The sequence below is a fragment of the Carcharodon carcharias genome, chromosome 21 (assembly GCF_017639515.1).
Source record: "Carcharodon carcharias isolate sCarCar2 chromosome 21, sCarCar2.pri, whole genome shotgun sequence".
NCBI lineage: Eukaryota > Metazoa > Chordata > Chondrichthyes > Lamniformes > Lamnidae > Carcharodon > Carcharodon carcharias.
In genome coordinates this window covers 27066481-27081035 of record NC_054487.1, presented here as the reverse complement: position 1 = coordinate 27081035, position 14555 = coordinate 27066481, and the positions used below count along the sequence as shown (strand labels likewise).

The following is a 14555-nucleotide window of genomic DNA, read 5'->3' as shown; positions in this document are numbered from 1 at the left end:
TTTTGTCATCCTGTGTTACAACGCCTTCTCTCACTCTCTCTTCTGTTCACAATGGATGATCCAAGCCATACAACTTGCTGTGTGAAAATTATACATTTGAATCTCTGGGGTTGGTTCCCACCTTCACCACGTGGATGGAAATCTGTTGGAGTGGATCAACCATCTTTTCTAGAAACCAGCAAATTTTTATTCCATTGTTTTCAGACAATTTCTAAAATGGGCAGGTGATCCGTTCTGCCAGATTACCGTCCAGATGGTGAACGTGATATTTAACCCCCGATCCAAACAATGATGCCGCAAATATATTGTGCCTCAGTCAGCTCTACATTTTCTGGATACTGTTCCTCCTTCATAAGTGCCCTATTTTAGTTCAAGGAGTTAAGAAAATAACCAGGAAATACCTTCCGCAGTTTACACTTTCACTGACGTTTTTTGTTGCAGTCGATATTGGCGAAGGTGGAACCGATTTTGCAGGAGAAAATGTCGGGCTGGAGTGAAATCTAGTGTGTTTTACTGGCTTGTAATATTTCTAGTATTCCTCAACACCCTCACCATTGCATCTGAGCATTACAGCCAGCCTGACTGGCTTACTCTCGTTCAAGGTAAGAGCAAAGCAGAATGAAAATAAGTTTGAATATGTTAGCATGCTATTTCACAGGATATAGATGGTATCCTCTTCTATCATCCCGTAAAATCTCTGGAATATCATTGTTTTCCCATACTCATTGTACATGAGAGCTATGACACTTAACCAGAAAAATAAAAAAGCAACAAAAAAGGGAAAATAATCATTTTGCTAATTGATGTCCTGTGGCACTACATACAATAAGCTGAAGGATATGATCTCATTCTCACCTATCTGCTGTTTTTGTATTACTGTTTTCCCTCCATCTCATCTCCCTGAGCATATTGACTGGACAATTGTGGGGTGGCAGTGAGCAGACAGGGATCATGGGGGCAAAAGAAGGGGGTTGGCCAGGAAGCCTTGACAGTTGAGCTGACAGCAAACAAGGCCAGACTGGGCAATGGGACTTAGCTAGTCTGAGATAGGGGCCAATAGCGATGATGAACAGCATCAGCAGAAGACGATGCAGCCGCCTGGGCATGAGGAGCGCAGAAGTGAGGAGCAAGGGGGAGCAAGGCAACAAGGGCCATACGGTCAGCTGCCAAAGAATACTTGTGATGTGTCAGAGCATTAGTGCCACAGGAGATTTAGCCTATCCAGGCAGATGGTTTCTGACATGTGTGCCCTTATAGAGGATCACCTTGGACTTCACAAGTCTCACGGGCATGCTCTGACAGCAGCCATCAAAGTCGCTATGGCCTTGACTGAGCCAGAGATGAAGATGTTCCAAGGACCTTAGTGGTATTTCTCAGATGGCAGCAAATCATTATATAAGGCAGTTTTACTGTTTTGTTATGTGGTAGGGGTTTAGATGGAGTTTGTAGATTGTCTCGTCTCCCAGAAGTATACTGTTCAAGTCCATAGTCTTTTTAACTAAAAGTATTTATTTACAGCAAGTATTTAAGGTAAGAACTTCTGCTCTCTTCATGATCTCTCTTACTTCTCAGTCATGTGATCTGATCATTATTACACCAGTATCATGTCTGCTTCTGATGTTAACCCTTCACTCTACACCTCCCCCAAGTCTTTGCTGAGATTTTCCTCCGCAGTTCATGGCAGGCAGGAGTGGAAAATACAGTGAGAGGGCCAAAAATTGGTTTTACGTTGTGAAACCAGTTTGCGATCGTCCGCTCCACTCATCAATGGCGGGCCACGTTTTTCTCCGCAGCACGTCAGGAGCATCATTTTAATACCCTTGCATCTCACTATAAGCCATGCTCACTGGAATCATCCCCTCATGCTGGATCAACAGGCCATGTTGGTGTGCAATTAGAAAAATGTGTTTCACAACAGCGATGTGCAACTGGCGACGTGCACTTTGCTCATCGTTTCGAGGTTAATTTGCTTACCTTGCATCACACAGCACTTGCAGGAATCAGCACCAGGCTTTGCAGGCAGCACCACATCACATTCAAGGGAGTATCACTGGCAAATCTCTACCTACCAGACTAGTGGGGATGGCTTTTAATAAGCTTCAGGGTTAGGGCTGCACTGGGGAAGCAGGGGAACTGGCCTGAGGCATGGTAAGGGGCTGAAGGGCTACTGTACTAGGGTTACAAGTAGGGAAGGTTGCACTCAGACACATGACTAGGGCTGGGTGAGTAGGGGGTATATGTTGAACAGTGTAAGTGGCCTCAAGAGGGTGGATGGATGAGGTCCACACGGGCCATAGGCATAAAAACAAAAAGATAAAAACAAAAAACTGCGGATGCTGGAAATCCAAAACAAAAGCAGAATTACCTGGAAAAACTCAGCAGGTCTGGCAGCATCGGCGGAGAAGAAAAGAGTTGACGTTTCGAGTCCTCATGACCCTTCAACAGAACAGAGGGCCATAGGCATATCCACTTCAAAATGATCAGGGACTAACAAACAGACATGTAGCTGAAGCACAACAGGATTGAGGAATATGGGGACAGGATGGATGGGAGGTCTGTGAGGGAGGGAAACCTGAACATGAAGCTCCTCTTGCTCAAAGTGAGGTGTTTCCATACTAACACAGTGAGGGTCCAAGCTGGCCTGGCAGTGAGATTTCTGCACCACCATCATCTAACCTGCAGAGATGACGCAGTGCAAAATTAAAATGAGGAGAAGCTGTGCTGGTGAGGACTCTGCAGGCACATGCACTGAGGGAGCTGATTACATTAGCATGCAACTGAACTGTGCATTTCCAAATGAGGAGACAGGCGCAGCTGAGTCATGTCAGGAACCTTTCAATGACAGTGCAGGGAATCAGGAAAGTGGAGCAATGGTGCCCATTCATACGAGACTAATTCTGCACTAATTGATCTCCTTGTTTTAACCCTGTGTTTGAAGCAAGGAAATTCCCCAGAGTAAAACGAACTCCATAGCATTTGGACAAATGTACAAGCTCCAGAAGCCTGTTAGAAAGTTGATGCTGGATGGTTCATTGAAGAGAAGCCTCAGGCCCCCCTCAAATAATCTCATTTCCTGAATAAATGTTTATCCTCATGTTTATTCCCAGAGCACTGGGCTTTGTTGAAATTGCTGGACTCCCATAGGTGCAGGGTGTTATCGACTGCACACATGTAGCTATAAAAGCTCTCTGACAACAGGCACTGCAAAACTTAAACTTGAAAAGCTGCCACTCACTCAATGTACAACTGGTCTGCCACCACAAGAAACTGATCATGAAGGTTTGTGCCAGATACCCAGGAAGCATCCATAACTCATACATCTTGAGTAGATCGCAGATCCCGGACATCTTCAAGTGACCAAACAGGATCCAGGGCTGGCCCCTCGGTGACAAAGGGTACCCGCAAAGGATGTGGCTGATGGATAATCTGGAGCTGCACATCTGCTCTGATGAGGAGGACCTCAAAGAGGATGAGGGTGATGAATTCGAGGAAGATGAGGCTGCAGGAACCAGATGATGCAGGTGTGCGCCTGAGGCCTTGATAGCCACCAATTCTGCCAGGAGAATGATGAGTTGTAGTGAGTATCTTACTGGACATGAGCCCTCCTTCATGGGCCAGCATGAGCACCAGCATTGCAGTTCCCCTCATTTCATCCATGCGCTTCAATATGAGATTAAATATTATACATCAGACTCACATTGTCCTGATCCTTTGAAGGGTGATGAACCCTCGTTAGCATGTGTGCTTGCCAAGATGAGGTGCAAACTGGAGGAGGGCAAGTGGCAGGAGATATCAGAAGGTGCTACCTCTTCAAGCGTCTCTCCAGCATCCAGTCGCAAAGGTACCCTCCAAGAGCCAAGAGCTGTTAGTAGATCCTCAGTGGTCTCATAGATGTATGTCTTCAATGTGGCAAGGCTCCTCAAGGAGATCCATCTGAAGCCACAGACCTATGCACTCTATGTAACATCGATTGTGAATCGGATAATTCACACTTGGCAAGGCAGTCAGTGACATTCCGCTGCTGTGAATCCATTTATAGATGACTCAGTCAGATGTGGTGCATTCTTCCAAATCACACTGACATCCGACACTCTAAGTTGGGGATCTTGGACTACATTTATCCTCAGTTTGAAATGGATGTGTACGACATGAGCATGGCAATGTCAAACACTTGCCTGCCAGACAGTAAACTGCCCCGTCTTTAACACAGACATTGTGCTCTCATGGCCAGCCTTGGCCCTTGCCAAGTCCACAATTCACAAACACCATGAAGTCCTCAAGGGCACGCGTCATTGCGAATAAAGAGCACACTTCAACTTCAGTACATCCTCGCTCCTAACTCATTGTTCCCCTACACATTGCCTAAAGCAACCATGTGCATTTCCAGAGCCTGCTCAAAGCCTCTATTGTCTGCCAGAAATTTAGAATTAGCATCAGTGACCTTGGCGAGTGCTCAGGTGAGGGGACGCACAGTGCTGTATCCCTGGTTTATGACGAGAACCTTGTCCTCGCAAGACACACAGTTACAGTCTGAGGGATGTACAAGGTTGAACATTCGAGTGCCAGGACAGTAATGTGGCTGTGAAGGGCCGAGCTTTGTCACCTTGAGGTGGCAAGGTGCCCCACTTATTGGCGAGCATAGCAGATGTACACTCTGAAAGTCGAAAATGTGGTTGGCTGACAACAGTGCACATGAGCTCTGAGCATGGGCTCATAGCATGAAAACCCTGCCAAGAGACTGGGAGCATATGGAGCTGCACGATATATGACCCTTCTCCGTGCAGGAACACATCTCTCCTTGTACACTGCACTTTCATCTTTCAAGAATGCAGACGAGATAGGAGAACACCTCTGCCTCAATCTTACGCAGCCAAGAATAAACATGACATGACCCTACAAAACATGTGAATGAGGTTCATTCCACAAGCATACTTAACATTAGGGTCAAGACATCACTGATGTCAAGAATGCACACTACTTTGACGAGATGCCCATGATCGTGACATGTACGACAGGTGGGGGTGGGACAATCGTGTATTACCTGAGTGACTGCAACACAGGGGACATGGAATGGGTACGATTCTATTTAGAGTTGTGAACATTACAAACATGCTGTGAACACCCCTCCCACTATTGTGCTCCTATTACTTTCTTGATTCCCTAATCCTACTGCTACGTCTGTGTGCATCCCCAACATCCACAGTGGAGGTGGAGGTAGCTTGCTGCCTGCTGCGCCATGTTGTTTGTGATGGCTTCTGTGGGCTTCCTCTGGAGGGCCAAGACCTGGAGAGCCCCGGCCTGCTTTGGGTCTCCTGCTGTGGGGCAGGTGCACCCTCCTTAGCCTGTAGAGCTGGACGTGATGGGATCACAGGAAGAGCGGATTGGGATCAGCCGGACACTCCTGCAATTACCTGCGTGAACGGCCCCGGGGTGTCCAGCTGCTGGTGCTCCTCTGAGGGCCCCTGGCTCACTCCTCAATGGAAAGGGTCAGCTGTAGTGAGATCGAGGTACCCCTCACCCCTCTCGTGTTTACACTGATGGATGCCACCAATGAAATGCAGCTCCTGTAGCAGTGCAGGACCAATTTCTGGGACCAATCCGAGGAATGCAGCTGGCATCCCTTCCTGATATTCCCATGCTTGTCTTTGCAGCTCCAGCAACTGATTTAGGACTGAGTCGATAGGCTCGTTGCCTGACTCAGACTCAGCTGAACCATAGCCTCCAGCGGTCCTCTGAGTGCCTTGGATGTCTCCGCCTCCACCTGCCATGGACCAGATTGTGCACTGTGCTTACCAGATCGTGACCCTGAACCTGTTCTAGATGTAGGTCCCACTGAGGTGTGAGTCTCTGTGCTTGTAAAGGGTGTGGTCTTCACAGGTCTTCAAGGCTGCTGTGTTCTGATTTCTCATTTGAGGTATCCTTGGGGCTGGAGCTGAGGGCATGGCTGAGGGCATCGGGCTCCTGACAGAGGTCCCTATTAAAAAAGTAGAGAGATTTAGTGCATGGTAGCCAAGTAAAAAACAGGACAGTGCACTCACAATAGCATGGACTGATGGACAATCTGGAGCAGGATCCTTCCGTGGTGTTTGCCACCCACCTCGCCACCACCACAGGCATGGTCCACGACCTTCAGGCCAACTCAATAACTCTGATTTCAAACTCCATTGAGCACTCCACCCCCGACCTGGGACATCTCCCTTGATTGTGTATGATCTTCTCCTGCATGAAGATAGATAGAGAGTGTGTGAGCAAGACACATGCCAGAGCAGATGAGAAGGATGCCTGGCATGTGTGGGTGGTGCCATGGATGGGATGAGGACACAATCTGCAGAGGAGATGAAGGTGTGTGTGAGAGAGTGAGTGGTGATGTTCATTGAGCTGGCAGTGAGTGAGATCCCTGTGAATGTCTGATATACTTGTGAGTGTGTGAGTTGAGAGTGATGAGATAGTTCACTTACCCTGGCAGCACAGAGGAGATCATTTATCCTTTCTGTAGACTGGGTGACTGACCTTTTCTGTGCAGCTTTGGCACTGACCATCGCTGCCACCACCTCCCAAACCTTTGCTTACCTTGCTCTGCCTTAAAAATGTTCAAAGACACTGCTTCCTCTGCCTTTTTAGGAAGAGAGTTCCAAAGACTCATGACCCTCGAATCAAGAATTAGGGGTCACTGTTTAAAAACAAGGGGCCGCCCATTTAAATGGAGATGAGGCAAAACTTTTTCTTTCAGAGGGTTGTGAGTCTTTCAAACTCTCTTCCTGAAATGGCGGTGGAAGCAGAGACTTTGAATATTTTTAAAAAGACAGAGGTGGGTAGATTCTTGGTGAGCAAGGGGCTGACAGGATCTTGGGGGTAGGTGGGATGCAGATTGGGGTTACTATCAGATCAGCCATTATCTTATTAATTGACGGAGCAGGCTCAAGGGACCGATTGGCCTACTCCTTCTCCTTGTTCGCATGTTCACTGGCCAAGATATGCGTTGGGATTTTTACAGCACCATGCGCTATAAGATTGACCTTATCAGCAATCTCGTAAAATCTAGCCCATGTTTGCAAAACTCAGGATATCTTATGTTAGATGTGATTCTGCTATTGGACAGCATCTGCTGAACAATTCCAAGTGTGCTAAGAATTACAAAAGCAACCAATTTAAGATTATCTGTCAGGCTCACAATGTAGCTCACTTAACGCTTACTGGAAGCTGCATATATTCACATGTAGGGACCTGTCCTCTGCAATATTTTCCCTGGAGCAGGGGAGATTGAGGGGCACATGACTGAGGTGTATAAAATTATAAGGGGCATAGGTAGGGTAGACAGGAAGGAACCTTTCGCCTTGATGGAGAGATCAGTAACCAGGAGGCATAGATTTAAGGTAAGGGGCAGGAAGTTTAGAGGGGATGTGAGGAAGAATTTTTTCACCCAAAGGGTGGTGGGAATCTGGAACTCACTGCCTGAAAGGGTGGTAGAGGCAGAAACCCTCAGAACATTTAAGAAGTATTTGGATGTGCACTTGCGATGCCATGGCATACAAGGCTATAGGCCTAGTGCAAGAAAATGGGATTAGAATAGTTAGGTACTTGTTTGACCGGCGCAAACTCGATGGGCTGAAGGGCCTTTTTCTGTGCTGTAGAGCTCTATTACTCTATGAATGGGCTGGTTCATCCACCCACGTCAGTGGGAAAACACGCCAATTCACAACAGTATATATGAGGCATGCAGTTGGTGGGCTGCACTTCACTCGGGACTGCAAGGTTTGTTTGCCTATTTTGCTTCAGTCAGCTCTCACAGTCATCAGCGCCAGGTTTCACAGATGGCACCACATCGCTTTAAGGGGAACACACAGGTAGGTCTCTACCCACCAATCAGCCATATGTGGGTGGCTTTCCAATGGCTGCAGGGCAAGATTTTGTTTGGGGAAGGGGTGACAAGTGGCCTCAAGCAAGGGAAGAGGCTGCAGGACGAGAGCTTTACTGGGGAAGGGGAGTATCCCAGGGTGTTTGTGGGGGCACATGTTGATTTGTGCAAGTGGCCTCAAGATGATGAGGACTAAGGAGGCAGTCTCCAGAGGAGATGAGGCCAGTTGGACATGTGAGGGTATGTGTGTGAGAATGGGTGGTGATGTCCCTTGAGCTGGCAGTGATTGAGATGCCAATGCATGTGTGATGGGCTTGAGTGCGTGAGTTTAGAGTGATGAGATGCTTGCCATACCCTGGCTGCATGGATGAAATTGTTCTTCCTCTATCTGCATTGGATGGCCCCTTGCGCCTGTCTTCACTGAAGAGGATACAAATAACATCCCAGAAATAATTCTGAGTCAGGAGATGAAAGGGAGAGAGGAACTTTTACAATTACAATCACCAGGGAAAGCATACAAAGAAAATTATTAGCGTGAAAAGCTGACAAATCCCTCCGACCTGACGGACTTCATCCTAGATTCTTAAAATAAGTGGTTGCTGAGATAGTAAATGCATTGTTTTCAATATTCCAAAATTCCTTGGATTCTGGAAAGGGCCAATCAGATTGGAAAATAGTGAATATGGCTCCCCTATTCAAGAAAGGAAGGAGACAGAAAGCAGGAAACTACAGGCCTTTCAGCATAACATCTGTCATTCAGGAAATTGCTGGAATCTATTATTAAGGAGGTTATAGCGGGGCACTTAGAAAATCTCAATGCAATGAGGCAGAGTCAACATGGTTTTGTGAAAGGGAAATCATGTTTGACCAATTTATTGGGATTCTTTGAGGAAGTAATAAGCAACGTGGATAAAGGGGAACCTGTGGATGTGGTGTACTTAGATTTCCTGAAGGCATTTGACAATGTGCCACATCAAAGGTTACTACGCAAAATAAGAGCTCATGGTGTAGGCGGTAACATATTAGCATGGATTAAGGATTGGCTAGCTTACAGGAAACAGAGTAGGAATAAATGGGTAATTTTTGGGTTGGCATGATGTGATGAATGGAATGTCACAGGGATCAGTGCTTAAATTATTTATAATTCATATCAATGACTTGGATGAAGGGGCCAAATATATGGTTACTAAATTTGGTGATAACACAAAGCTAGATAGAAAAATCAGAGTTATGAAGAGGACATAAGGAGTTTGCAAAGGGCCATAGATAGCTTAACTGAATCGGCAAAAATTTGGCAGTTGGAGTATAATGTGGGAAATGTGAACTTGTCCACTTAAGCAGGAAGAATAAAAAAGCAGCATATTATTTTAATGGGGAGAGATTGCTGAACTCTGAGGTACACACGAATTTGGGTGTCCTGGTACATGAATCACAAAACGTTAATATGCAGGTACAGTAAGTGACCAGGAAGACAAATGGAATGTTGGCATTTATTGTAAAGAGAATAGAATTAAAAAGTAGGAAAGTTTTGCTACAATTGTACAGGGTGTAGGTGAGACCACATCTGGGATACTGTGTTCTTTTGGTCTCCTTATTTAACAAAGGATATAAATGTGATAGAAGCAGTTCAGACAAGACTCACTCGACTGATACCTGAGATGGAAATGTTGGACAGACTGGCCTGTGTCCATTGTGGTTGAGAAGAATCAGAGATGATCTTATTGAAACATATTCTGAGCAACTTGACAGGGTGGATGCTGAGAGGATGCTTCCCCTTTTGGGAGAGACTAGATCTAGGGGACACAGTTTAAAAATACTTAAGCCAGAGATGAGAAGAAATTTTTTCTCTGAAATGGTCATTAGTCTTTGGAACTCTCTTCCGAAGAGAGCAGTGGAGGCAGGGTCATTGGATATTTTTAAGGATAATTAGATAGATTCTTTTCTTGTTTAACAAGGGAGTCCAAGGTTATCGGAGTTTGGCAGAATGTGGAGTTGAAGCCACAATCAACCATGATCTTATTGAATGACGGAGCATGAGGGGCCAAATGGCCCACTGCTGCTCCTAATTCATGTGTTTGTATGTACCACACGCATTTTCATAAATGCACAGTAATGCTAATTTAGACTTTATTATTTTCCCCCTTATGCTGAACCCACCTCCTACCTTGCCTTGTCTTTTTCTGGTGTATATCTGTCTCTCCCAGTATTCTGTGCACCTTGGTATTCCTCTTTAGCCTTAGCAACTGGTTTCCATAACACCGCCAAGTTAGTTCAGTGTGCAAGTAATTAGGAAAGCTAATAGAATGTTATAAATTATTGCAAGGGGAATTGAATATAAAAGTAGGGAGGTTATGCTTCAGTTGTACAGGGCACTAGTGAGACCACATTTGGAGTACAGTGCATGGTATTGGTCACTGTATTTAAGGAAGGATGTAAATGCATTGGAAGCAATCAGAGAAGGTTTATCAGACTAATACCTGGAATGGGTGGGTTGTCTTATGAGGAAAGGTTGGACAGACTAGGCTCTTATTCACTGGGGTTTAGAAGAGTAAGAGGCGACTTGATTGAAACATGTAAGATCCAGAGGGGTCTTGACAGAGTGAACATGGAGAGGATGTTTCCTCTTGTGGAAGAATCTAGATCTAGGGGTCACTGTTTAAAATTAAGGGGTCACCCATTAAAACAGAGATGAGGTGAAATTTTTCACTCAGAGGGTCATGAGCCTTTGGAACTCTCTTCCTGAAAAGGTGGTGGAAGCAGAGTATTTGAATATTCTTATGGCAGAGGTGAATAGATTCTTGGTAAGCAAGGGGCGATAGGTTACCAGGGGTGCTTGGGATGCAGATTTCAGTTTATTATCAGAACAACCATTATCTTATTAAATGGCAGAGCAGGCTCGAGGGGCTGAATGGCCTGCTCCTGTTTCTTGTTCATATGTTCGGATGTTAAACTCTCCCCATTAGCGTTAACAAATCTTCCTATAAGGAAATTGGTCCATTCTCTGTTTTGGTGCAACTTGTCTCCCCCAGAACTGGACCCAATGGTGGAAGAATCTAAAACCCTTCCTCCTGCACCATCTTTGTAGCCACGCATCCATCTGCTTTATCCTTCCTTTTCTGTACTCACTTGTAAATGGAACCAGGAATAATCTGGAGATTTAGGTCCTGCTTGCTAATTTCCTATCCAGCTCCCTAAATTCTGACTGCAAGACCATGTCCCTCTTTCTACATATGCCATTGATACCGATGTGGGTCACGACTGCCAGCTGTTCACTCTCCCCCTTCAGGGTACTCTGCAACCATTCAGTCACCTCCTTGATTCTGGTACCAGGAAAGGAGACAACATACCATCCTGGATTCACATCTGCAGCTGCAGAATCACCTAGCTGTGATTCTGTTCCCCTGGCTATTGAATCTCCTACCACTATGGATCTTCTAATCTTCCTTGTATACCCCACATCTATAAACATGCCATCCATGATGCTCTCAAGCTTGTGAATGTACTTCAGTGACGCCAACTGCTGCTCAAGCTCTGAAATCCGAAGTTCAAAGTGCTGTAGCTGATGACACTTCCTGCCCAAATGGTTATCAAGGACACGGGAAGCATCCTGGAGATCCCATATTACACAGGATGCACACTCGAGAGGTCAAAGCTGCACTGCTATTTGTCTATTTATAAAACTTGCCACTTAAAAAAGACTCACCAGCTGCTCACTTCCGAAGAAGAATCATATTGGACTCAAAATATTGATTCTGTTTCTCTCTCCACAGATGCTGCCAGAGCTGCTGAGTTTTTCAATCACTTTGTTTTTATTTTAGCTACTCATTTCCCCTCTGCTGATGTCACTTAAATATAGGGAAGTTCGCTTAAATGTTTTGCTTAACCCTGATTATGTAAAAAAAAATGATATTTTGAATTTCCCAGCTCCTTAGATTGTTGCCCTAACTTTGGAGAAGGGGAAACACAGCAACGATATTCACTAGCCAATCAACTCATCACTCTCTCTGCAACCCTCTTTATCTCTCTCTCTCTCTCTCTCTCTCTCTCTTTCACTCCACCAATCCTTTTTATCTTTTATCCCCCACTGCTGCTACTATCCCCAGTCAGGTCTGCGGCCTTTTCAATCAAGGACTGCCTCCATGTATGTTCATATGGCAAGCTGGGGCACTTCAGTGCCCGAATGAGCCCTTTCACTTGCATTGGGTGCTCTTTTCTCCTGCAAGTCAAGAGAAAGAGCTAAGACAATGTTGGTCTCCCTCATCACTTCCAGCAGAACAGTCACATGAGATTTGACAATCTCCAGAGTTGTAAGTTTTAAGGCTTGGGAGTCATGGGGCAGAGTTTTCCAAACCCTTTGGCAGTGGGCGGGATAGGTGGCATGCGTGGAAAGTATGGCGTGACCTGCTTTATGATGGCGTGATGGCAGGTCACGATTCTCCGTTCAGCCCGCTGACAGTAGGCCATGTTTCCCGCCATCGGTCAGCAGGGAGCTAATTATAATACACCAGCATATAATTAAAAGGCTATCCTGCCAGGCTCTTGGAACCCCGCCATATTGTCCGTCCACATCAGCGGGAAAGCACGCCGACGTGTTTCACAACAGCATGCAGGCACGTGCACTTGGCGGCCTTCACTTTGGGGGAGCTGAGGTGAGTGAGCAGCAGTGTTCTCCATAGCATGCCTGTTGTTTACAGGCCCCATGGGCACCGGGTTTGGGGGCTGTTGGTGGGGGGGGTTGCTAGGGCTACTGATGTCTGGCCCTGGAGGTGGCTGGGGGGGGAGTGTCTGGGGGCAAGTGCTGGCCAGCCTCGGAGGCAACTGCTGAGGGGTAGGCGGGGTGTTCGGAGGCAAGTGCTGGCCGGCCTTGAAGGCGACCCTTGTTGGTGGAGTTGGGGAGTGGGTGTTGGGGTCAAGTGCTGCCCTGGCACTGTGTCCAGCGCATAGGCAGAGGCGGGGGTCAGAGTAAGCGAGGGAAGTGGCCACGCATTAGGGACATCTATATAAACTGACCATGACCCTGCAACTGAGGCAGATCAGGTGCAACCACAGTGATATGATTGGGGTCATGCTCCTAGCCCATGCAAGCAATGCGGTGGCACCAAAGGACGACCAAGTGCTCCATACCTTACCATCCCCAGCACCTCCCCTCCCGTTCCCCCAGAACAGACTTCAAGTCCGCCACCACTTTATTGGATCGTGGGGCTGTACAATCTCCTCTTCAACGTTGGCCATGTAGCAGTCGCTGCTGAAGGCGCTCACAGCTCCTTGCAATCTCAGCATCGCGGTTTAGACCAGTATCCTCCATGTGGCAGGTTGACAGGGCAGCCATGCAGCGCGCTCATCTCTGGCCGTCCGAGGGGTGACCTCTCTGGGAAGCTTTAAGGGGTGGTCACACAGAGCCAGGAAAGGTGCTAAATACAGCCATGATAACCACATCTCTCCTTCTCTCTTTCCTGCTGCAGAACGACCACATCAGTATCATGGATCCTGGTGACCTAGCTGGATGCTTGATGGCCTACATAAACCGTAGAAGACTGAGGAGAGAGCAACTGAGGCTCCTGGCTGTGCAAAGGCAGGAGCAGCAACCTCATGAAGAAGGGGCAGCAGGGCCTCCTGCACACGCTGCCCAGGAGCGACAGCAAGCCATGGCTGGTCAGTGCCTAGCGACACCCAGAATCCATAGACACAGCCTGCCATTCCTCCAGACGATTGAGAACCAGAGTTGCCGATGCCTGCACATGTCTAGGGACCTGGTGGCTCACATCTGCCACTTACTGCAGGGCTTGGCACCAAGGGGACATGGAGGGCATCCGGTGCCAGTAGCTGTGAATGTGACCACAGCGCTCAATTTCTCTGCCAGTGTCTCCTTTCAGGGCTCCACAGGTAACCTCTGGGATTTCACAATCTGCAACTAACAAATGCATCCATGAGGTCACGGATGCCATCTTCTCTATGGCACACAACTTTGTGCATTTTGCCTGGGACCGATACAGCCAGGATGCAAGGGCCATTGGGTTCGCCCTAATCTCAGGATTCCCACAGGTGCAGGGTGCAATTGACTGCACTCATGTGGTGCTCAGGTCTCCATCGTTACACCCAGTGGACTTCATCAACAATAAGGGCTTCCACTCACTGAATGTGCAGCTGGTATGCAACCATCAGAAACACACCTTGCAGGTGTGGCGGTTTCCAGGGAGTATGCACAACGCCTACATCCTGAGTCGCTCGCAGATCCCTGTAGTCTTCCAGGGTCCACAGAAGCTGCAGGGTTGGCTCCTTGGTGACAAGGGCTATCTATAGAGATGACACCCATGCAGTGGCCTCAGACTGCAGCAGAGCAACACTATAATGAGGCTCGTGCAGCAGCTCACAACTTGGTGGAGCAGACCATCGGGATGCTGAAGATGCGGTTCCGGTGCCTGGACCAGTCTGATGGAGCCCTGCAATACAGTCCGCAGAGGGAGTCACGCATCTTTGTTGTGTGCTGCACCCTTTACAACCTGGCACTCCAAGCTGGCTGAGGAGGAGATGGAGGAGCTGGAGGTCTCCTTGGATGAGGAAGATGCCAACGGGGATGAGGGTGAGGGGCTCATCAAAGGTGATGATGATGGGGATGAGGCTCTTGCATTGGCTAGATGAGGCAGACGCACTCGGGAGGCCCTCATAGCTGCCAGATTTGTGGAGGATGATGACAACATGC

General features: G+C 47.3%; 1 protein-coding gene across 1 annotated transcript in view; it reads left to right on the top strand.

The window, feature by feature from the left end:
- cacna1c (calcium channel, voltage-dependent, L type, alpha 1C subunit) overlaps positions 1 to 14555 on the top strand; it is a 1373114-nt gene that overhangs the window by 842848 nt on the left and 515711 nt on the right. Inside the window, exon 12 of the mRNA XM_041215565.1 lies at positions 442 to 602. Within this exon, the coding sequence (XP_041071499.1) occupies positions 442 to 602 (161 nt within the window). The remainder of the gene's footprint in view (positions 1 to 441; positions 603 to 14555) is intronic.